At 46.3% G+C, this 25,316-nt stretch overlaps 1 protein-coding gene across 4 annotated transcripts in view; it reads right to left on the bottom strand.

Moving 5' to 3' along the window:
* Nucleotides 1–25,316, bottom strand: part of LOC140736680 (uncharacterized) — a 493,430-nt gene that overhangs the window by 168,582 nt on the left and 299,532 nt on the right. For all 4 annotated transcript variants that reach the window (XM_073062508.1, XM_073062505.1, XM_073062507.1 and 1 more), the window contains 7 exons: nt 22,475–22,519; nt 22,315–22,359; nt 19,060–19,113; nt 16,609–16,662; nt 12,698–12,751; nt 7,621–7,674; nt 3,757–3,810 (listed from right to left, as the gene is read on the bottom strand). In XM_073062508.1, coding sequence (XP_072918609.1) covers nt 3,757–3,810; nt 7,621–7,674; nt 12,698–12,751; nt 16,609–16,662; nt 19,060–19,113; nt 22,315–22,359; nt 22,475–22,519 — 360 coding nt within the window. The remainder of the gene's footprint in view (nt 1–3,756; nt 3,811–7,620; nt 7,675–12,697; nt 12,752–16,608; nt 16,663–19,059; nt 19,114–22,314; nt 22,360–22,474; nt 22,520–25,316) is intronic.

Below are 25,316 nucleotides of genomic sequence, written 5' to 3'. Positions count from 1 at the left end.
TGTGGGATTCTCGCTGCAGCAAGCACTCCATCGGGTGATTAGGAGATCTCAGTGCATCACTGAGACTCAGCCACTGGACCTGAAGACAATCTACAACTCCTGATGCTGACGACACACTCGTAACATCGTCAAAGACCCATCCCCTCCTGGACATTATCTGTTCAATCTCCTGCCGTCCAGAATCTTAGCCAAGACAGTCAATGTGAACAACAGCTTCTTTCCAAGGGAATAACACTACACCCCGGTTTGCAATGGCCTTTGACTGTTATAGACTATCAAAGTCACTTGTTGCATATAAATACAGGAATTTTAAAAAATTAGACTGTACTGCATGTATTGTAAATATCTATTTTGCACGGACCTGAGCAATGGCAATAAGCTCTCGTCTATTCTATCTTACCTGTGTACCTACCAGGGGTCATTTGAATGTTGTAATTGCACCTGCTTCATCTACTTCCTCTGGCAGCTCGTTCCACACACTCGTCACCCTCTGGGTGAAGGAGCAGCTTCTTTCCCCTCTCACCCTCTAGATACTGATCCAACAACCCTGAGCGCATTCACCCTGTCGCTTTATAAAGACCAGCTTTATTTGTCACAGGTACATCAAAACAGTCAGTGAAGTGAGTTGTTTGCATCACAGTTCATAGAAATGCTGTGGTCATACCACAAGTCACACTTCAACACAAACTAATCCTAACCCGTGCGTCTGTGGAGTGCAGGAGGAGACCGGAACGCCCAGAGGAAATACATGTGATCACAAGGAGGATGTACAGACAATGATAGGAATTGAACCTGGCTTACAGGTGTTGTACAACACTGCCTTGACCAGTACACTACCATGCTACCCTCAGTCTTCTCCACTGCTAGGAGGTGAAGTAATATCCTCTTTTCATTGCTACCATCAGGAAAGCAGTACAGGAGCCTGACGACACACACTCAGGAACATTTTCTTCTGCTCCGCCATCAGATTTCTGAATGGACAATGAACCTATGAACACTACCTCTTATTGTAATTTATAGCTTTTTAAAACAATTGTGTACAACAATGTACTGCGTCTGCAACACGATGTATTTCCTGACATGTGCCGGTGATATCAATCCTGACCCTGAAGGCGCTATTGGAATTCCCGCCCTTCCCGAATGGAACAGGTTAATCGGATTGGGTCAGTCACCTGATAAAGTGTAGCTGTGTGTGCTGATATACAGGGCTGCTCATTCACGGTACGTCTGCATTGGCACCATCCCCAGCATCGGCCGAAACAAACACTGTGGGAGCTGCCTCAACCTGCCGACACAACCTTCCGAGATCTGCTTTCATTCCTGCAGAGGCATCGCTCGCGGGGTGCAGCTGCTTGCCCCTCTGGCACTCGATCCGTCCTACCCCAGTACCCCATCTACGGCTCCGACCCCAAGGGTCAACCTACCACCCTGCCTCGCAACTCTCCTCATCTGTAACTCCCTCCAAACCCCTAAACCCCTCCTCATAACAGCTCCTGGACACTAAGCCCCCCCTCAGTCTCTGTAATCCATCTGGCCCCTACATCCCTTCCTGTCTCTGTAACCCCCTCTTACCCCTATAACCCTCCTTGTCTCTGTAAACCCCTCTTACCCCTACACCCCTCCTTATCTCTGTAACCCCCTCACCCCTACACCCTTCCCAGTCTTTGTAATTCTTTCAGCCCTTATACCTACTCTGTGTCCATAACCACCCCGTTTCTGTAATCCACTCTGACCCCTACACACTACCCTGTCTCTGTAACCCCCTCTGACCCCTACACCCTTCCCTGTCTCTGTAACCCCCTCTGATCCCTACACCCTTCCCTGTCTCTGTAACCCCCTCTGACCCCTACACCCTTCCGACTCTGTAACCCCCTCTGACTCCTACACCCTTCCCAGTCTCTGTAACCCCCTCTGACCTCTACACCCTTCCCAGTCTCTGTAACCCCCTCTGACCCCTACACCCTTCCCTGTCTTTGTAATTCTTTCAGCCCTTATACCTACTCTGTGTCCATAACCACCCCCTGTTTCTGTAACCCACTCTGACCCCTACACACTACCCTGTCTCTGGAGCCATCCCCTCACCACGAACCGAAATCTACACCCTCCTGCCTCTTGATTGTCCCCAGTTTGCTACCAGTGTTGGCTCTGCCTTCGGTGGCCTGGGCTCTGAACTCTGGAGAACATTCTTCCCGTCTCTCTCCACCTTGGCAATGCTCCAAGGTCCCGGTATGTCTGTATGTGTGGAAGTGTCTCTCTATCTTACAATGCGGAACACAGCAGCTCGGTAGCGTAACACTATTACAGTGCTAGCTGTAAGATCAGTGTTCGATTCCTGATGCTCTCTGTAACGAGTTGGTAACTGCATGGGTTTCTTCTGTGTACTCTGGTCTCCTCCCACATCCCAAAGACGTACGGGCTAGGGCGATAAGTTGTGGGCATGCTATGTTGGCACTGGAAGTGTGGCAACACTTGTCGGCTGCCCTGCATAATCTTACTGATTCAATTTGATGCAAGCGATGCATTTCACTCTATGTTTCAAAGTTCATTCATTTGTTATGTGCTGTGGGCATTCATGATCCCACGACCACCATTGATCTTGGCACGTTTGTCTACAGAAGTGGTTTGCCATTGCCTTCTTCCAGGCAGTGTCTTTACAGGACCGGTGAGCCCGGCCATTATCAATACTCTGTAGAGATTGTCTGCCTGGTGTCAGTGGTTGCATCACCGCTGACTAGAACCAGGGGACATAGCCTCAAGATTCAAAGGAGTAGATTTAGGATGGGGATGAGGGGGAACTGCTTTTCCCATAGAGTGGTGAATCCGTGGAATTCTCTGCCCAATGGAAGCAGTGGAGGCTACCTCAGTAAATATATTTAACACAAGGTTCGTTAGATTTTTGCATTGTGTGTGTGTGTGCGTGCGTGCGCGCGCCCTTATCTCCTGGTAGAGTAGTTGGGGCGCCATCATGACAAGCTATTTACACCGATCTTTTTGGTGATTACTCATCATATGGCATGTCTTGGGCATCTGAAACCTGGCGGAGCCCTTCCCTCTCCAGGTTTTTGCATAGTAGGGGAATTAAGGGTTTTGGGAAGAAGGCAGGTAGGTGGAGATGAGTCCATGGCCAGATCAGCCACAATCTTATTGACTGGTGGAGCAGGCTTGATGGGCCAGATGGCCTACTCCTGCTCCTATATCTTATGTTCTTCTGTAACCAGGACTTGTGATAAGCACCAGCTGCTCATATGACCATCTACCACTGGCTTCCATAGCTGCATGTGACACTGATGGGGGTGGGGAGCTAAGCAGGTGCTACACCTTGCCTGAGGGTGACCAGCAGGCTAGCGGAGGGAAGGAGTGTTCTACACCTCCTTTTGGTGTATCTCCACTTGGCCATGCAATGTTTCAATATACCCGTGACAAAATAAAGCCAATCTCTACTTTATCTGTACTACGTCAATACAGAGCTAATGCCCTTCTCTTAGACAACATCAGTGGCGTGGAGAGGGGAGACTTACAGCTTGGGCAAACGCCAGTCTTCAATAAAAAAAATCCTTGCCCAGGCTTGCGCCCTGGAAACTTTCCAAGGTGCAAATCCATGGTCTATCGAGACTAATGGAACCCTACATACATACAAATACAGAGGTTCAGCCAGAGGACAGGCGTGTGGAGGAGACCAAACCTCCGTCCTTATCTGGACTGCACGCCTTCCCGACACTGGTTCCCCAACACGAGCCTTGGTTAGGTAAGCTCTACCTTCAGTCCATCTTTTCCTTGACGTCCATCTTCTCCAGGGGGACCTGGCTCACCCTAAAGTAGAAAGAAAGATGGTTCTTTGAATCACAGTGGAGGATTTAGTGATACACTCAACACTTCTGGCACCAGCCTACCCACCATCAATGATATATAGTATTGTGTAAAAGTCTCAGGCACATATACAAAGCCAGGGTATCTAAGACTTTTGTACAGTACTGTAGTAATTTTATGTATTGCACTGTACTGCTGCCATAAAAACAAAACATATTTCATGACATATGTGAGCATTGGTAAACCTGATTCTCTATTCTGGACTGAGAGTGGAGGGGACAGAGAGAGGGAAATCATGTTTGGTAAAAGGGAAAGGGAGAGGGGAGGGAATGGGAAGGACCTGGTATCCTAGGGCTGAGTGTGTTTGCAACTGCGCTACAACCTGCCCCTGTCACTCTTTCTCTGCATCCTGTCCCACGCCCCTCCCGTGGCACTCTATCCTCACCATTCTCAACATCCTTTGCTCCTGCTCTGCACAGTTTTCCCATCGTTATATGGTGACCGGAACTGAGCACGGTGTTCCCAGTGTGATATGGAGACCGGAACTGTGCACGGTGTTCCCAGTGTGATATGGAGACCGGAACTGTGCACGGTGTTCCCGGTGTGATATGGAGACTGGAACTGTGCACAGTGTTCCCAGTGTGATATGGAGACTGGAACTGTGCACGGTGTTCCCAGTGTGATATGGAGACTGGAACTGTGCACGGTGTTCCCAGTGTGATATGGAGACTGGAACTGTGCACAGTGTTCCCAGTGTGATATGGAGACTGGAAATGTGCACGGTGTTCCCAGTGTGATATGGAGACCGGAAATGTGCACGGTGTTCCCAGTGTGATATGGAGACCGGAAATGTGCACGGTGTTCCCAGTGTGATATGGAGACCGGAACTGTGCACGGTGTTCCCAGTGTGATACGGAGACCGGAAATGTACACGGTGTTCCCAGTGTGATATGGAGACTGGAACTGTGCACGGTGTTCCCAGTGTGATACGGAGACCGGAACTGTGCATGGTGTTCCCAGTGTGATATGGAGACCGGAACTGTGCACGGTGTTCCCAGTGTGATACGGAGACCGGAACTGTGCACGGTGTTCCCAGTGTGATATGGAGACCGGAACTGTGCACGGTGTTCCCAGTGTGATACGGAGACCGGAACTGTGCACGGTGTTCCCAGTGTGATATGGAGACCGGAACTGTGCACGGTGTTCCCAGTGTGATACGGAGACCGGAACTGTGCACGGTGTTCCCAGTGTGATATGGAGACCGGAACTGTGCACGGTGTTCCCAGTGTGATACGGAGACCGGAACTGTGCATGGTGTTCCCAGTGTGATACGGAGACCGGAACTGTGCACGGTGTTCCCAGTGTGATACGGAGACCGGAACTGTGCACGGTGCTCCCAGTGTGATATGGAGACCGGAACTGTGCACGGTGTTCCCAGTGTGATATGGAGACCGGAACTGTGCACGGTGCTCCCAGTGTGATATGGAGACTGGAACTGTGCACGGTGTTCCCAGTGTGATACGGAGACTGGAACTGTGCACGGTGCTCCCAGTGTGATATGGAGACTGGAACTGTGCACGGTGTTCCCAGTGTGATATGGAGACTGGAACTGTGCACGGTGTTCCCAGTGTGATATGGAGACTGGAACTGTGCACGGTGTTCCCAGTGTGATATGGAGACTGGAACTGTGCACGGTGTTCCCAGTGTGATATGGAGACTGGAACTGTGCACGGTGTTCCCAGTGTGATATGGAGACTGGAACTGTGCACGGTGTTCCCAGTGTGATATGGAGACTGGAACTGTGCACGGTGTTCCCAGTGTGATATGGAGACTGGAACTGTGCACGGTGTTCCCAGTGTGATATGGAGACTGGAACTGTGCACAGTGTTCCCAGTGTGATATGGAGACTGGAAATGTGCACGGTGTTCCCAGTGTGATATGGAGACCGGAAATGTGCACGGTGTTCCCAGTGTGATATGGAGACCGGAAATGTGCACGGTGTTCCCAGTGTGATATGGAGACCGGAACTGTGCACGGTGTTCCCAGTGTGATACGGAGACCGGAAATGTACACGGTGTTCCCAGTGTGATATGGAGACTGGAACTGTGCACGGTGTTCCCAGTGTGATACGGAGACCGGAACTGTGCATGGTGTTCCCAGTGTGATATGGAGACCGGAACTGTGCACGGTGTTCCCAGTGTGATACGGAGACCGGAACTGTGCACGGTGTTCCCAGTGTGATATGGAGACCGGAACTGTGCACGGTGTTCCCAGTGTGATACGGAGACCGGAACTGTGCACGGTGTTCCCAGTGTGATATGGAGACCGGAACTGTGCACGGTGTTCCCAGTGTGATACGGAGACCGGAACTGTGCACGGTGTTCCCAGTGTGATATGGAGACCGGAACTGTGCACGGTGTTCCCAGTGTGATACGGAGACCGGAACTGTGCATGGTGTTCCCAGTGTGATACGGAGACCGGAACTGTGCACGGTGTTCCCAGTGTGATACGGAGACCGGAACTGTGCACGGTGCTCCCAGTGTGATATGGAGACCGGAACTGTGCACGGTGTTCCCAGTGTGATATGGAGACCGGAACTGTGCACGGTGCTCCCAGTGTGATATGGAGACTGGAACTGTGCACGGTGTTCCCAGTGTGATACGGAGACTGGAACTGTGCACGGTGCTCCCAGTGTGATATGGAGACTGGAACTGTGCACGGTGTTCCCAGTGTGATATGGAGACTGGAACTGTGCACGGTGTTCCCAGTGTGATATGGAGACTGGAACTGTGCACGGTGTTCCCAGTGTGATATGGAGACTGGAACTGTGCACGGTGTTCCCAGTGTGATATGGAGACTGGAACTGTGCACGGTGTTCCCAGTGTGATATGGAGACTGGAACTGTGCACGGTGTTCCCAGTGTGATATGGAGACTGGAACTGTGCACGGTGTTCCCAGTGTGATATGGAGACTGGAACTGTGCACGGTGTTCCCAGTGTGATATGGAGACTGGAACTGTGCACGGTGTTCCCAGTGTGATATGGAGACTGGAACTGTGCACGGTGTTCCCAGTGTGATATGGAGACTGGAACTGTGCACGGTGTTCCCAGTGTGATATGGAGACTGGAGCTGTCCATTTAGAACAGAGATGAAGAGGGATTTTTTTAGCCAGAACGTGGTGAATCTGTGGAATTCCCTGTCACAGATGGCTGTGGAGGCCAAGTCATTGAGTATATTTTTAAAGTGGAGGTTGATAGGTTTCTGATTAGTCAGGGTGCTAAAGGTTATTGGAAGAAGGCAGGTGAATGGGGTCAAGAGGGATTATAAATTAGCCATGATGGAATGATGGACCAAACAGCTTCATACAGTTCACATGTCTTATGGTCTTATGGTGATCTGTCACAATCTCATTCTCCAGCCTTCTCCCCATAACCTTTGATTATCTGACTAATCAAGAAGCTATCAGCCCCACTTGTGAGTTTCAACATGAATGTCTTCTTTCTGTACAAATCCAGAATGGAATATGTTCCTGTCTCTTCGCTTATGTTTGTTTGTTCAGTTGTGAAGTTGTCAGGGTGGATCTGGCATTCTTCCCAGACCTCTCCCACTGCTGTCCTGACCTGTTGCTGAATGTAGCCATTGCTGAGTATGTGGTATTTTACCTGGGTTTTGTCACACCTGTCACCTTGACTGATAATATGACGTACAGGTGATATGTTTCATCCTGTCTCAGAAAATGAGCCTATGTGTAATTTTACAGAGTCATCTGGAAAATGTTGATTTGAATATTGAGGAGTCTTTGGCAGAACTCACCCTCGTTCCCGCCTGGCCAATTTCTCCCTCTTGGCCAATCGGTCCGATTTCACCCTGTGTCAACCCAAAGACAGTTTAGATTAAAATTTCTCCCTTCACATTACTTTGAAATAATTTACGCAAGTTTTTCTGAGAAAGTTGGCAAATGTACTCTTTTCAGAACTTATTGCAAGTTTAGGCACATGGTAGTTTTTTGAATGCAATGTGATAAAAACCTATCTTTGACAAGACGATTTGGATAGGTTGGGATTTTAGTCCATTGAACGTCAGAGAATGAGGGATGATTTGATAGGGGTCTACAAAACTATGAGGGGTATAGCCAGGGTTTTCCTGCTGAGGTTGAGTGAGACTAGAACTAGAGGTTATGGGTTAAGGATGAAAGGTGAGATGTCTCAGAGGAACATGAGGGGAAACTTCTTCACTCAGAGGGTGGTGATAGTGTGGAACAAGCTGCCAGTACAAGTGGTGCATGTGAACTCTATTTCAACATATAAGAGAAGTTTGGATAGGTACCTGGATAGGAGAGGTATGGAGGGCTCGGCTGGGTGTGGGTTGTTGGGAGTAGGCTGGTTAATGGTTTAGCACAAACTAGATGGCCCAAATGGCCTGTTTCTGTGCTGTGGTGGTCTGTGCTTCTTTGACGTTGGATGGATACCATTCTCTCTAACACTGATGTGTTCAGCTAATTACAGTCAGATCCACTGAGGGAATTGTGTGGGGTAGTATTATGAACAATTAAGTAAATGTTAACAAAGAAAAGCATCATGGTTTAACATGGATTCTCATGATTTACATTTATATTTACTTATGTAATCAGATATATCAAAACATGCAGTGAAATGCATTGTTTGCCTTAACATCCAACACTATCTGATGATGTGCTGGGGCAGCCTGCAATTATCGCCACTCATTCCAGTGCCAACAGCACGTGATCAGCACGTTCAGCAAACAACATGCAGCCAGCAGACAACAAGAAACAACAGCAAATCTCACACACACACCCCCCCCCCCCACCCCAACCAGGGCAGATTCACAAAATGACCAAAAGAAAATGTATTTCTACAACTGGATTTTTGTCATTTCAAGCCATTTGCAATGTCCGCCATCAGAATTTGCTTCTACCAACAAAATCATTAGATTTCTGACAGTCGGAATATCTTCTGGTTATTTATTTATTTAGCGATACAGTGTACAACAGGCCATCCCGGCCCAATGAGCCGCCCCACGCAGAAACCTTCTAACCTGATCACAATGACCAATTAAACACTAACCGGTACCCCTGTGGACCTTGGGAAGAAACTGAAATATCCAGAGGAAACCATGTTCCATTGGGAGGACATATAAACTCCTTACAGAGATGCTGGGATTGAACTCTGAACTCCAGTGTCCCCAGCTGGAATAGTGTTGCACAAACCGCTAACGGACAGTGGCAGGAACGTTGAGACAAGGAATTGCACTCAAATTGTTACTCGACCAGCGACATGGATGGGTGCTGAAGGGGATCTAGGGTCCAGGCCTGCGCTCGGTGTTCAAAGGTCAGTGACGTGGGCGAGTGTGGGAGGATATCCAGAGTGCAGGCCTTTTCTCTGTGCTCAGGTGAGGAAGAACATCTGTGGTTGTCGGATTTGTCCCAGAATGCATGCACGCAGGAGGCACGAGGGCTGGTGAATCGGCATGCCTGGAGTTTGGGGTCCTTCGTCGTCGGTTAGTCTGGGAATTAATATCAAAGATCAGAGCACGAAGGTTGATCGGTTGTCTTGAAGTTGGTGCCTGATGGCTGAAGCTTGGAGACTGGAGGCCCGGAGCCCTGTCCTGGTGTTGGACTGGGAGGAAAGGGGCTTGTTTTGCTGTTGCTTGCTGTGCTCTGTGTCGTTCTGCTGAACACGCTGGGCAAACTATGTTGGCATTTCTGTTTGACGACATTTGCGGGCTGCCCCCAACACACCCTTAGGTTGTGTTGGCTGTTAACGTAAATGAGGCATTTCACTGTATGTACAGGTGATTAATAAACCTGAATCACTGGCCTTTGAACACCGAGCAGATAAAGAGTGCTGGTGTCACTGAGATGTATAGAATTCATCCGTGTTGTTGTTATTGATGAGATATATGTAGAGGGTGTGTGAGCTCTTCACTTTAATCTGAATACAGACCATCCCTGGGAAATAAACAGGTTCACTCATCGCTCTCGCCATCCAGGACACGTCCTCTTCTTGTCACCACCATGGCGAGGATGCGAAGACCCTCCCTCAGTACTGAACTGCAGAGTTCCTCCGGCATTTTGAGAGTGCCACGCTCAATGATTTAGAAACAGCCTTTTGTCCTCCTCTATCAGAGCTTGGAACTGTCCATAAACCCATAAGCACAACTTCACTATTCCCTTTCTTTCAGCGCTGTATTTGTATTTTGTAACTTACAGTAATTTTATGTCTTTGCATGTACTGCAAACACAGAACAACAAATTTCACAGATCAAGTCAGCGATAATAAACCAGATTCTGATTTTAAATCCGTAAGCGATTTACAAGTCATCCGCATAAAAGCAGACTTTCCCAGCGGCCAACCATTTTAGACCATAAGATATAGGAGCAGAATTAGGCCATTTGGCCCATCGAGTCTGCTCCACCATTTCATCATGGCTGATCCAATTTTCCTCTCAGCTCCAATCACCTGCCTTCTCGCCAAATCCTTTCATGCCCTGACCAGTCAAGAATCTATCAATATGCATCAAGACTTTAATATCCATAAAGACTTGGCCTCCCCAGCTGCCTGTGGCACAGACTTCCACAGATTCACCACTCTCCGGCTTAGGAATTTAAATTCCTATCCCCATTCACACACTGATATGTTGGTCCATGACCTCCTCTTCTGCCGCGATGAGGCTACTGCCAGGTTGCAGCAGCAACACCTCATGTTCCATCTGGGTAGCCTCCAACATGATGGCATGAACATTGATTTCCCAACTTCTGGTAATTTATCCCCTCCTCCTTTCCTCTTCTTCAATTCCCAACTCTGGCCTCTTACTCCTTCTCCTCACCTGCCTATCACCTCCCCTTGATGCCCCTCTCCTGCCCTTTCTCCCATTGTCCTTGCTCTTCTCCTATCAGATTCCTTCTTCTTCAGTCCTTTATTTTTTCCACCAATCACCTTTCAGCTTCTTACTTCGTCCTTCTCTCCCACCCACCCACCTTCCCCGTCACCTGCTCTCACCTGCCAGCTTGTCCTCCTCCCCATCCCCGTCATCTTATTGTGGATTCCTCCCCCTTCCTTTCCGGTCTTGAGGAAGGGTCTCGGCCTGAAACGTCAACTGTTTATTCATTTCTATAGATGCTGCCTGGCCTGCTGTGTTCCTCCAGCATTTTGTGTGCGTTACTCAGGATTTCCAGCATCTGCAGAATCTCTCATGTTTCCATGAGAGAGAATACACTCAAAACTTGCTCAATATCGGAGCCATACCTCTAGATGTTTGTAATAAAAGGCATTAAGTACACTTAAGACTGATTAATGATGGGAGAGAGAGAGAGTGAGAGACAGGTTATTGGTTTTAAACAATTTGCTGGTGGAGCAGCGGGTCAAGCAGCATCTCAGCGGAGAAAGGAATTGTTGCGTTTCAGTGACAGTTCCTCTCCCCCGCAGATGCAGAGCTCCTCTAGCGATTGCTTGCTGCTCCAGATTCCAGCAGCTGCCATCTTGTGTGTCTCAGGAACCTAGTTTTGTCACTCGGAGGAACAAACATTTATATGTATATTGGAATTTTGAATTTAAGGGGTAAAATTTTAAGGTGATTGAAGGAAAGTATATGGGAATGTCAGAGGTAGGTTTTCTTTTTACAGAGCATGATGAGTGTATGGAACACCTTGTCACCTCACGTTTTTGATATATATTATTTGTTTATTTGCACGATTTTTAATCTATTCAATATATGTACACTGCAATTGATTTACTTATTTATTTTTATTTTTATTATTTTATTTTTTTCTTCTATATTATTTATTGCATTGAACTGCTGCTGCTAAGTTAACAAATTTCATGACACATGCTGGTGATAATAAACCTGATTCTGATTCTGCTAGAGGCAGATACATGAGGGGTGTTTAAAAACTCTTAGAGAGGCACATGAATGGTAGAAAAGTGGAGGACTTTGTAGGAGTGAAGGATTAGATTGACCTTAGAGTAGGTTAAAAGGCCAGCACAACATCGTGAGCTGAAGGGCCTGTATTGTGCTGTAATGTTCTATGACCTAATAACATTATGAGAGGTTTTTATGTATAGAGGTGTCCATAAGTTGGGCATTTGTAAGCTAGTATAGGCATGAAGTTATAAACCTATGCTATTCTATATCTCAAGCCTGACTCCATCAGTCCTTAGGTACACCACCAGGTTCAGGAACAGTTATTACCCCTCAACCACCAGGAAAGAGGTGCAGGAGCCTCAGAACCCACACTACCAGTTTCAAGAACAGTTATTACCCCTCAACCATCAGGCTCCTGAACCAGAGAGGATATCTTCACTCATCACAACATTGAACTTATTTTACAACTTACAGACTCATTTTGAAGAAATCTACAACTCATGTTCTCAGTATTATTTATGTATATATATTTTTAATTATATTTGCACATTGTTTGGCATTTTTCATTTCTGCATATTTTCACAAATTCCATTGTATTTCCTTATTTTCCCATGAATACCTGCAAGAAAATGAATCTCAATTCAGGATACGGTGACACATATGTACTTTGAAAATAAATTTACTTTGAATTTGACTTTGGGATGGGTAGATTGTGGAAGTGTAATGAAATCCAGGCATCCAGGGACTGGCTACGAAATTGAAGAGCCGCAGGGTATTACTGAATGAACAGTCTTCCTGGATGAATACCGCACACTCCTAATATCACCAGGAAATTGCTTTCCATTTTCTTTCTTTCTTTTTCAATCTTTTTATTGAATTTTTCTAGACAAATACATAGTGGTCATAATAGTACAAAGAGAGTGGGATTACATTGTTGGCAATTAATACATGTGAGTAGGAACTATACCATTTTCTGACCTCACTCAGAGAGCTGACAATCTGTTCCTACCTTGGCTCCACGTTCTCCTTGGTGACCAGCTTCTCCTTCCGGTCCCGGGAGTCCCTGTGTAATGAACACACCCATCACGTTAAACTAGAAAGCATTTTCTTATAGTAAAGTCATAGAACCCGTCTCCTAACTCCCCAGAGTCAGTGCCCCATCTACACAGTGCAAGCCAGGAGGATGATGGGACACTTGCCACTTGCTTGGATGACTCAAGATTCAAGTTTATTGATCACGTGTACATGGAACATACAGTGAAACGTCTTATTTGCATTAACAACCAACACAGCCGAGGATGTGCTGGCGGCAGTCTGCAAGTGTCATCACACATTCTGGTGCCGACATAGAATACCCACAAGTTGAGCAGAACAACACAGAACACAACAAACAACAAAACCGAGCAAGACCGAGCTCCATGCCTTCCTTCCACCCACCCACTTACACAGTTCCTCAACCCCAGGACGGGCCTCCAGCAGGGAAGGACCCAGGCTGCAGACAGTGGGCTTCGACCTCCCCAGTCTCACAGAGATTCTGGACGAGTGCGGTATCAAGAAACCTGACACCACATGGGACCTAGTAGCCTGCTCCCCATTCACAACGACTCACTCGTTCCTCCCACCAATGCACAATAGCAGTGGCTTGTACCGTCCACACTGCTGGACAGACTGTTTAATTTTAGATTAGATGTTTACTTGTTATTTTCTTAGGCAGGTTAACAATTAATTAGCCACTTATAGTTGAAGTAGTTCTTGCATGCATCTAACTCCTTAGTAAGCTTCCTTAGTGGCATTTTATGCAAGTTCATTGTGTGGTAATACAAAGTAAGATTCTGGAAGCTTCTCTTGGTACTGCATTATCTGAATAAGATCTATCTCACTGGTTGACTCCTATCTACAAAGTTGAATGGAATTTTCCTTATCAATGATTATAAAAGAGCTGCACCTCAAGTATCTTAGCGTTTTGTCTCTCCATTTACTGAGTAGACTTCTATTACAGATCGTTTCAATTTCCCTTTTTTCTGTTAACTCTTAATAAAACAATTGTGAAGAAGTAGGTTTTGTGCCTCTTTCCTGACTTCTGAAAGAATGTTGGATTAAAAACATCTGAATCCAACCACAGGACACAACGCAGCAACTTATCAAGACTTCTTTGACAGCTCCTTCAAAACCCACCAGCTCTACTGGGGAGCAGAGAACTTAAAACGCGATATAGAGCATATAATATAAACAGGAAACAGAACACACAACACAGAACAGAATGCAGGAAACAGAACATAAAAACAAAACTGAGAAATAGAACATAGAATATAAACAGAACACAGAACACAGAATAGAGACATAGAATATTGGACACAGAACACAGAAGACAGAACATAGAATACAGAACACAGAACACAAAACATAGAACGAAGAACATAGGACATAGACATAGAACATAGAATGCAGAACATAGACAAGGGACATAGAACATAGAATGCAGAACATAGACAAGGGACATAGAACATAGAAGATAGATAGATAGATAGATAGATAGATAGATAGATAGATAGATAGATAGATAGATAGATAGATAGATACTTTATTCATCCCCATGGGGAAATTCAACATTTTTTCCAATGTCCCATACACTTGTTGTAGCAAAACTAATTACATACAATACTTAACTCAGTAAAAATATGATATGCCTCTAAATCACTCTCTCAAAAAGCATTAATAATAGCTTTTAAAAAGTTCTTAAGTAGTTTACTTAAATACATTAAATACAATCAACCCCGGCACTTTAACATATCTTACTCCTGGCGGTTGAATTGTAAAGCCTAATGGCATTGGGGAGTATTGACCTCTTCATCCTGTCTGAGGAGCATTGCATCTATAGCAACCTGTCGCTGAAATTGCTTCTCTGTCTCTGGATGGTGCTATGTAGAGGATGTTCAGGGTTTTCCATAATTGACCTTAGCCTACTCAGCGCCCTTCGCTCAGCTACCGATGTTATACTCTCCAGTACTTTGCCCACGACAGAGCCCGCCTTCCTTACCAGCTTATTAAGACGTGAGGCGTCCCTCTTCTTAATGCTGCCTCCCCAACACGCCACCACAAAGAAGAGGGCGCTCTCCACAACTGACCTATAGAACATCTTCAGCATCTCACTACAGACATTGAATGACGCCAACCTTCTAAGGAAGTACAGTCGACTCTGTGCCTTCCTGCACAAGGCATCTGTGTTGGCAGTCCAGTCTAGCTTCTCGTCTAACTGTACTCCCAGATACTTGTAGGTCTTAACCTGCTCCACACATTCTCCATTAATGATCACTGGCTCCATATGAGGCCTAGATCTCCTAAAGTCCACCACCATCTCCTTGGTCTTGGTGATATTGAGACACAGGTAGTTTGAGTTGCACCATATCACAAAGTCCTGTATCAGTTTCCTATACTCCTCCTCCTGTCCATTCCTGACACACCCCACTATGGCCGTGTCATCAGCGAACTTCTGCACATGGCAGGACTCCGAGTTATATTGGAAGTCTGATGTGTACAGGGTGAACAGGACCGGAGAGAGCACGGTCCCCTGCGGCGCTCCTGTGCTGCTGACCACCGTGTCAGACCTACAGTCTCCCAACCGCACATACTGAGGTCTATCTGTCAAGTAGTCCACTATCCAATCCACCATGTGAGAGTCTACTCCCATCTCCGTTAGTTTGTGCCTTAAGATCTTGGGCTGGATGGTGTTAAAGGCACTAGAGAAGTCCAGGAATGTAATCCTCACAGCACCACTGACCCCATCTAGGTGAGAGAGGGATTTGTGCAGCAAATACGTGATAGCATCCTCCACTCCCACCTTCTCCTTATACGCAAACTGAAGAGGATCCCAGGCGTGCCTGGTTTGTGGCCTCAGATTCTGTATTATCAGCCGCTCCATGGTCTTCATCACGTGCGACGTCAAGGCAACAGGTCTGAAGTCATTCAACTCCTTTGGTTGTGGTTTCTTCGGTACCGGGACAATACAGGATGTTTTCCACTGTCTGGGTACTCTTCTCTGTTCCAGGCTCATGTTGAAGATGCCAAGAAGTGTGGGAAGAAGAAAGGAGGGGGACTCGCTGTCTACATTAACGTAAGATGGTGTAACCCCGGGCATGTGAGTACAAAGATCTCCGTTTGTGAAAGAGATATTGAGCTGATCGCCGTGAGTATGAGGCCATATTACCTGCCGCGAGAATTGCCAAACACAAAATATAGAACATAGAACACAGAAGACAGACAAAGAATACAGAACACAGAATACAGAACATATAAGGTACAACACAGAACATTGAACATTATAGCATAGAAACATAGAAAACCAACAGCATAATACAGGCCCTTCAGCCCACAAAGCTGTGCCGAATGTGTCCTTACCTTAAAACTATCTAGGCTTACCCATAGCTCTCTATTTTTCTAAGCTCCATGTATCCATCCGGGAGTCTCTTAAAAGACCCTATCGTTTCCACCTCCACCACCGCCATCAGTAGCCCATTCCACGCACTCACCACTCTCAGTGTAAAAAAACTTACCTCCGATATCTCCTCTGTACCTACTTCCAAGCACCTTAGAACTATGCCCTCTCGTGCTAACCATTTTAGCCCTGGGGAAAAGCCTCTGACTATCCACATGATCAATGCCTCTCATTATCTTGTACACCTCAAAGAGCATAAGTACAGGCTCTTTAGCCATGATGTTGTGCCAGCCTTTTAATAATTCTTTGTGTTTAAAAATAAACCGACCTCTGGCAATGCCCCCCCATCCTCCAATCACCTTAAAATTATGCCTGCTTGTATTGGAAAGAGGTCTCTGGCTGTGCACTGGATCTATGACTCTGGTCATCTCTATCAAGTTAAAGTACAATAACAGCTGACGGAAACACCAAAATACATAAAGGTTTACCTCGGGACCAATTTCTCCAACAGGCCCAACTTCACCATTCTGTCCTCGAGGCCCCTGCACAGAGAATCATTGGTCAAAGAGATGTATTTGAAAATGTGAGTAATCAGTTTTGTTAAAAGGAGCAAAATCTAATCCTTTACTGACAAGTAAATTGGTAAGCACAAGAGAATCTGCAGATGCTGGAAATCCAGAGCAACACACACAAGATGCTGGAAGAACTTAGCAGGCCAGGCAGCATCTATGGAAATAAACAAACAGTGGACGTTTCGGCTGCGACCCTTGATCAGGACTGGAAGGGAAGGGGGAAGAAGCTGGAATAAGAAGGTCTGGAGAGGGGAGGAAGGACAAGCTGGAAGGTAATAGGTAAAGCCAGGTGGCTGTGGGAGGTGGGGGAAGGAAGTAACAAGCTGGGAGGTGACAGGTTGAAAAGGTCAATGGCTCGAAAAGGGGTATCTGATAGGAGAGGAGAGTGGACCATGGGAGAAAGGGAAGGAGAAGGGCATCAGGAGGAAGTGATACGCAGGTAAGGAGATGAGGAGAGGTGAGAGGGGAGCCAGGGTGGGAGATGGGGGAGGGAAAATTACTGGAAGTTTGAGAAATGGATGTTCATGCCATCAGGTTGGAGGCTACCCAGTTGTAATGTGAGGTGCTGCTCCTTCAAGCTGAGAGTGGTCTCGTCGTTGCAATAGAGGAGGCCATGAACCAAAATGTTGGAATGGGAATGGAAATAAAAATTTAAATGATTAGCCACTGGGAAATCTTGCATTTTTCAGATGGAGTGAGGGTCCTTGGAAGACTAGTTAATTATTGTCACATATCATATTGTGAAATACTTGTCTTCCATAAAAGATCAGATCATTACACAATGCATTGAAGTAGAACCAGATAAAACAATAACAGAAAGCAGAATAAAGTGTTACAGTTAATGGTGATATATTTTTAAGTTAGGATGATGTGAGACTGGGAAGGAACCCGTGGGTGCTGGTGTTCCCCTGCACCCTCTGACCATGTCTCTGATTATAGGATGGGTGGGTTTGGGAGTGTTTGTGGGAGCAGTCTGTGTGAATAGCCATGGTACACTCTGCAGCCACTGCGTGCTGCTGGTGGAGGGAAAGGTGTTGAGGGGGAGGTTGGAGGTGGATGACATGCTGAAAATGGGTTGTTTTATCACATTGAAACCTATCAAATAATGAAAGGCCTAAATAGAGTGGACATACAGACTATAGTGGGGGAGTCTAGGACCAGACCACACAACCTCAGAAGGACATCCTTTTAGAACAGAGATGAGGAGGAATTCCTTTAGCTAGAGAGTGGTGAATCTGTGGAATTTAATGGAGGCCAAGCCACTGGGATATTTAAGATGGAGGTTGATAGGCTCTTGATTAGTCAGGGTGTCAAAGGTTAGGGGGAGAAGGCAGGGGAATGGGGTTGAGAGGGAAAATAACTCAGCCATGATGGAATGGTGGAGCAGCCTCGATAGACTGATTGGCCTTACTCTGCTCGTATGCCTTTTGGTGTCGTTATCCTGAATGCTGTTAAATTTCTTCGATGTTGTTGGAACCACACTCATCCAGACAGTTGGAGAGTGTCTCAACACACTCCGGTGGCCTCATATTTTCCTTTTTTCACTGGCGTGGTAGGAGGGCGGAATGGTAAGTGTAGCGGTGAGCATATCACCTTGCAGTACCACAGAGCTGGGTGCAATTCCCTCTGCAGTCTGTTCTCCCCACAACCACGTGGGTTTCTTCCCAGTGCTCTGGTTTCCTCCTAGATTCCAAAGATGCACGGGTTAGGATTCGTGAGTTGTGGGCGTGCTGTTTTGGTGTCAGAGGTGTGGCAATACTTGTGGGCTGCCCTCAGATTGTGTTGGTCATTAGTGCAAACAACATTTTTCACTGACTATTTCAATGTTTCTATGTGCATGTGACAAATAGAGCTAAACTTTAAAATCTTAACATCTCTCTCTTTGGCATGAATTAACATTTTGATTGTGTTGTGTTACCATTTCTTCTCAGAGAGGCAGGGGAACTTCTGGGATTCTCTGTCCCAGTGGGCATGGAGCCAGGATCAGTGAGGGTGGGGAGGGAAGTTTAAAGAGGAGGGAGAGAAATGTTTGACAGATCAGGGGACTGAGGGTGATGGGGAACTGGCACCATAATATCTTATGGTCTAATGGCACAGAAGAGAAAATGAGGCCTGGGGCAGATCTGCATTGGTCACATTGAATGGTAGGACAGGACTAATGTGCCAAGTGGCCTCCTGCTCCAGTTGTCTTGTGCACTGGTGGAGAAGATTCATTGTTCCTATGCAGGGAGATAGATGTACACAGATTCAGTGAGGCAATGGGCACCGAAAGGGCTAGCACAAGCAAGAAGGAAAGATCGGCCTCCTCCCTCCCCTTAAACATCCCATCACTGCACAGAGTCACAGTAGACTGAAGATCAACTCAACTGGTTGTCCAGGAGGTCCCATATCCCCAGAGCTTCCCAAAGGTCCAGGCAGCCCCTGAAACAAAGAATGTGGATGAATCCTTAGTAGAGAGATCTCCTCATCCCGAAGATTTTGGTTAGATTTCCAATACTCTCTATTATCTTCCTACCTCAAAGAGACACCTTTTCCCATCCACTGACAAAATGTTCTCCTCTACCTCCTCCTTTCAGACTCACCCTTTCCCTTATCCTCACTGACAACAGCAATGCTCCCTGACACCACCCCCTCCCCGCCATCACGAGATGATTCTGGTAATGAAAGGGTTAATATACGAGGAGCATTGGATGGCTCTGGGCCTGTCCTCTCTGGAGTTTAGAAGAATGAGGGGGTTCTCATTGAAACTTATTGAATATTGAAGGGCCTAGATAGAGTGGAGGCAGAGAGGATATTTCCTATAGAGGGGAGTCAGAGGGCACAGCCTCATAAAAGGGGGATGTCCGTTTAGAACAGAGATAAGGAGGAATTTATTTATCCAGAAGGTGGTGCCTCTGTGGAATTCATGCATGAACGGCTGTGGAGGCCAAGTCATCGGATATATCTGAGGTGGAGCTTGATAGCTTCCTGATTTATCAGGGCATCAAAGGTTGCTGGGAGAAGGCAGGAAAAATTGGGGTTGAGAGGGATAACAAATCAGACGTGATGGAATAAGGAGCTGACTCGATGGGCTGAATGTCTCATGGACCCTCCTTCTATTAGAGATGTATCCAACACCCTCTCGCAATCTCAGATGCTCCCCGCTCCCTCTCTCAAACACAAAGCACGTTACCTGCCTCCAACTGAGATCGGCTCTCTCTCCTATTTAAACGCTAAGACTTGTTGTAGGGGACCTGTTTTGGGGTTGGAGGTCTGTCTATGTGAGTGAGTAAGTGTGGGTGTGGGTGGGGAGGGCTCATTTTTCTGTCGTTCTGTGGGTGGCGCTGCTTGTACTGATCCAGTGGGCAAGCTCTGCTGGCAACGGAATGTGAGCTGACACTTGTGGGCTGCCCTCGGGGTGTGTTGATTGTCAATGCAAATGATGCATCTCACTCCATCTTTCGATGTACATGTGATATGTAAATCTAAATCCGAGCCTGTATATTACAACAAATCTACAGATCTCCTAGGGAAAAGGTCCAAAGGAGTTTCACGAGAATTATCCCAGGAATGAGCGGGTTAACAAATGAGGAGCGCTTGATAGCTCTGGGACTGTTCTCACTGGAGCTCAGAAGAATGGAGAGGGGATCTCATCGAAACCTGTTGAATATTGAAATGCCTAGATAGAGTGGATGTGTGGAGGATGTTTCTATAGTTGGGGGAGTCTAGGACCAGAGGGCACAGCCTCAGAATAGAAGGACTTTCATTAAGAACAGAGATGAGGAGGAATTTTTTTTTGAGCCAGAGGGTGGTGTCCCTGTGGAATTCATTGCACGAATGGCTGTGGAGGCCAAGTCATTGGGTATATTTAAAGTGGAGCTTGAGAGGTTCTTGTGTAGTCAGGGCATTAAAGGTTATGGAGAGAAGGCAGGAGAATGGGATTGATAATAAATAACAGGAGCATCGCGATTTGCACAACACTATTGCAGTTCAGGGCATAGGAGTTCGATTCCAGCATCCTCTTTAAGCAAGTTTGTATGTTCTTTCCCTTGTGTGCGTGGGTTTCCTCTGGGTGCTCTGGTTTCCCCACGGTCCAAAAACATACCTATTAGCACATTAATTGGCCTTTGTAAACCATCCCATGATGAGGCTCGGGTTAAATTGGTGGGTAGCTGGCCGCACGACTCAGAGGGCCGGAAAGGCACATTCCGCGCCGTTTCTCTAAATAGATCAGCTGTGATGGAACGGAAGGGCAGAGTCAATGGGCCTAATGGCCTAATCCTCCTGTGTCTTATGGTCTTACAGGCTGGCTGATAGATCTGGCTGTGATAAATAAATGTGAGTCTGAAATCTGATGAACAGTGTGGTCAGGTTTCCAGTATCCCTCCAGTGAAACAAAGCACAGGCCCATCGGCCCAATTAAACTGTACTGACCAGGTCACCTACCTCAACTGTCTGCATTTGACCCATATCCCTCTCAACTCTTTCCATCCAGATACAGTACTGTGCTAATCCTTTGGCACATATACGTATATCGCTAGGGTGCATAGGGCTTTTGCATAGTACTACACCTGTCCAAATGTCCCTTGGGCGCTGTATTTGTACCCACTTTTACCACTTCCTCTGACAGCTCATTCCATCTACTCACAAACCTCTGTGGGTTTATACTGGGCACATTGTACTTAGACCATTTCAGCTCTCTTCTCACTGCTGCCATCAGGGAGGAGGTGCAGGAGCCTCAGGACCCACACCACCAGGTCCAGGAACAGTTATTAACCCTCAACCATCAGGCTCCTGAACCAGAAGGGAAAACTTTACTCATCCCATCACTGAAATGTTCCCACAATCTACAAACTCATTTTCAAGCACTCTTCATCTCATGTTCTCGATATTTATTGCTTATTTAGTTGTTATTATTGTTTATTTTTGTGTTTGCACTTTCTTTTGCACTCTGGTTGTTTGTCTGTCTTGTTGGGTTTAGTTTTTCATTGATTCTATTGTGTTTCTTGAATTTATTGTGAATGCCCACAAAAAATTCTCAGGGTTGTAGATAGTGACATAGATGTACCTTGAACTTTGTACAGTGCAAGCCCTTTAGCCCATGATGTTATTCCAACCTTTGAAGTGATACTAAGATCAATCTAACCCTTCCCTCGTACAAAGCACTCCATTTTTCTATCATTCTTGTGCCTGAGAGTCTCTTAAACGCTGCGAATGTACCTGCCACTGCCACCACCCTCTGTGTAAAAAATTACCTCTGATATCCCCTCTGTATTTTCCTCCAATCTCTTTAAAATTATGACCACTTCTATGAACCATTTCTGCCCTGAGAAAAAGTCTCTGACTGTCCACTCTATCGAGGCCTTTTATAATCTTGTACACCTCTATCAAATCACCTCCCATCCTCCTTTGCTCCAAAGAGAAAACCACTAAATCACTCAACTTATCCTGACAAGACACGCTCTCTAATCCAGGCAGCATCCTGGTAAATCTTCTCTGCACCCTCTCTAAAGCTTCCACATCCTTCCTATAAAAAGGGGAGAAAGATGCCCACAAGAAAATGAATCTCAGGGTTGTATACGGTGACATATAAGTACTTTGATAATAAATTTACCTTGAACTTTGAAGAGCCCAAAGACTTACCGGAGCTCCCGGCATTCCCTGTTCTCCAGGATTCCCGGCTTTTCCCTGCAATTCAGAAGATGATGCAATGTAAAGAATTTGCAGAACAAACTCTGGTTGGACTGTGGAGACCCTCCCCTCTCTGAGATAGTCACAAATCTTAGCAAAGGTGCACACTTACAATGAGTCCTGTGTCACCTTGTGGTCCTGGGTCACCTCTCTCCCCCTGTAAGGTAAACAACAATTCAAAGGATCTGCCCTGTGTCCAGCGCGTAATGACATTGCAAAGGTGGTCTCCGGAGAGAATCCTGACAGGCTGCATCACAACCTGGTATGGAAATACCATTGTCCAGGAATGAAAAATCCTACAAAAAGTAGTGGATGCAGCCCAGTCCATCACAGGTAAAGCCCTCCCCACCAATGAGCACATCTACAAGGAGAGCTATTGCAGGAAAGCAGGGCCCCCACCATCCAGGTCATGCTCTCTTTTTGCTGCTGCTACTGGGAAGGAAGTACAGGAGCCACAGGACTCACTCCACCAGGTTCAGGAACAGTTATCACCCCTCAACCATCAGGCTCTTGAACCAGCGTGGGTAACTTCATTCATCCCAACAATGAACTCATTCCACAACCTTGGACTCACTTTCAAGGACTCTTCATCTCATGTGCTCAATATTATCAATATTATGTATTACTGACTTATTATTATTGTTTTTTTTATTTTCACAGTTTGTCTCACGTTGGTTGTTTTCTTGCATGCAGTTTTTCATTGATGCTATTTTATTTCTTTGTTCTATTGTGAATGCCCACAAAAAATGAATCTCAGGGTTGTATATGGTGATATCGATACTTAGAAAATAAATTTACTTTGAACTCCATGTAACTCAGCATAATCAGAACGAGCCTCTGTGCTGATGAACCATGCCCCACAGTGTGGCACAATGAACGATACACAGGCTCTGGAGACAGGTCGACGATCGTTCACCTGACTAACTCCCAGAATGAAAAGATTCTCCTCTCACGAGCAGCTAAAGAAGCTGGACCCCAATTCCATATGGTTTAAAAGAACAGGGGAGATCTTACTGAATCATCTCTGATCCTGAGTGGACATGAGAGACTAGATGGGCAGAAGGGCCTGTTTCTGTGCTGAGTTCTCTGACTTTATGTGGAGATGTTTTCACCAGTGGGAGAGTCTGGAACAAGATGGGCACAGTTACAGGATTGGGGTTGACATTTAAAACTGAGGTGTGTAGGAACCTCTCACAGAAGGATAGGAATTTCTGGAATTCTCCACCCCAGAGGGTGTGGAGAATGGATCACGGGGTGGGGGGAGGGGTTAATTTATTTATTTAGTGATACAGCACGAAGTAGGCCCTTCCAACCCTTTGAGCCAGTCTGCCCTAACAACCCCACAATCCCTATTAACCCTGACCTAATCACGGGACAATACCTGGTACGTCTTTGCACTGTGGGAGAGAGCTGGAGCAACAGGGAAAGCCTATGCCTCCCACAGGGAAGACGTACAGATTGGCGCCGACATTGAATGCCGAATTCCGAAATGCACTGAGAAGGAAGCAGTACCTCTCTGCAACTGTGGCGCCAAGAATGAGGAGGGAGAGAAACGTTTGACAGATCGTGAATTGAGGGTGGTGGGGTTAATTCCACAGAAGGAGAGATGAGGCTTGCGGAACACACATGAAATACTGGAGGAACTCGGCATTTCAGGCAGCTCCTATTTCCAGCATCTGCAGAAACTCTTGCGCTTCAGAGGCCTAGGGCAGATCGGCCATGGTTACATTGTGAAGGGCTGGGCATCCTACAACTTCTCCTCATAACTGATATTCTTATGCCTTTGTCAAACGTTATCAATGTGTTCGTCAGTGACAATAATCCTGAATCTGATCTGGACAACAAAACTTGGAAGTATTGAACAACATTCCATAAGACAAAGGAGCAGAATAAGTTCATTTGTCTCATTAAGTCGGCTCTTCCATTCCATGATGGGTGATTTATCATCCCCTTCAACCCCATTCTCCTGCCCTCTCCCCATAATCTGTGACCCCTGACTAATCAAGAACTTGTCAACCTTCACTTCAAATATACTGAATGACTTGGCTTCACAGCCATCTGTGGCAATGAATTCCAGAGATTCACTACCCTCTGGCTAAATAAATTCCTCCTCATCTCTGTTCTAAATGGACACCTTTGTATTCTAAGGCTGTGCTTTCGTGTCCTAGCCTCTCCCACTATAATAAAATTAAGAATTCACCCGTGCACGTGCACTCTATCTTGGCCTTTTAATATTCAATAAGATCCCCTCTCCATTCTTCTAAACTCTGGTGAGTCATCAAATATAAAGAGCCATCAAATGCTCTTCGTACATTAACCCTTTCATTCTTGTGAACCTCCTCTGGACCCTCCCCAATGCCAGCACACTTTTTTTTTGGATAGAGGCCCAAAACTGTTCACAATACTCCAAGTGCAATCTGACCGGATTTAGTATGTTTTATATATTACACTGCTTGCTGCTGCAAAACAACAGATTTTATGACATCCTGAATGTCAGTGATAATAAATCTGATTCTGATTCTGAATACTTTCCCAAGAGGGGTCTGGGATCTGGATCTCACTACCTGAGGGGGTGGTGAGGGCAGAGACCCTCACAACACTGACCTAGTATCTTGACGTTCACTTGAATCACCACGGCACAGGAGGGTACAGACTGAGTGCTGGGGAGTGGGATTGGTGTAGATCAGAACTTGGTGGTCATCATAGTTAGACATGAAACCATTGCTGTCCAGATACATTTCATCCCTTCCTTCTCTCTCTCAGGAATTCCTGGACAAAACAAGATATCTTCAATAACTTTCATCTACCACAATGTGACTGCTCTCAAGGTGGAGAGCAACACCTCATATTCCACTTGGGTAGCCTCTAGCCTGACAGCATGAACACCGATTTCTCCAACTTCTGTTATTTCTTTCACCTACCCCTTCCCTCTTCTTCAAAGCCCTACTCTGGTC

The sequence above is a fragment of the Hemitrygon akajei genome, chromosome 12 (assembly GCF_048418815.1).
Source record: "Hemitrygon akajei chromosome 12, sHemAka1.3, whole genome shotgun sequence".
Classification (NCBI taxonomy): domain Eukaryota; kingdom Metazoa; phylum Chordata; class Chondrichthyes; order Myliobatiformes; family Dasyatidae; genus Hemitrygon; species Hemitrygon akajei.
Note: the sequence above shows the minus strand (reverse complement) of the source record. Positions and strands in the feature narration are given on the sequence as shown.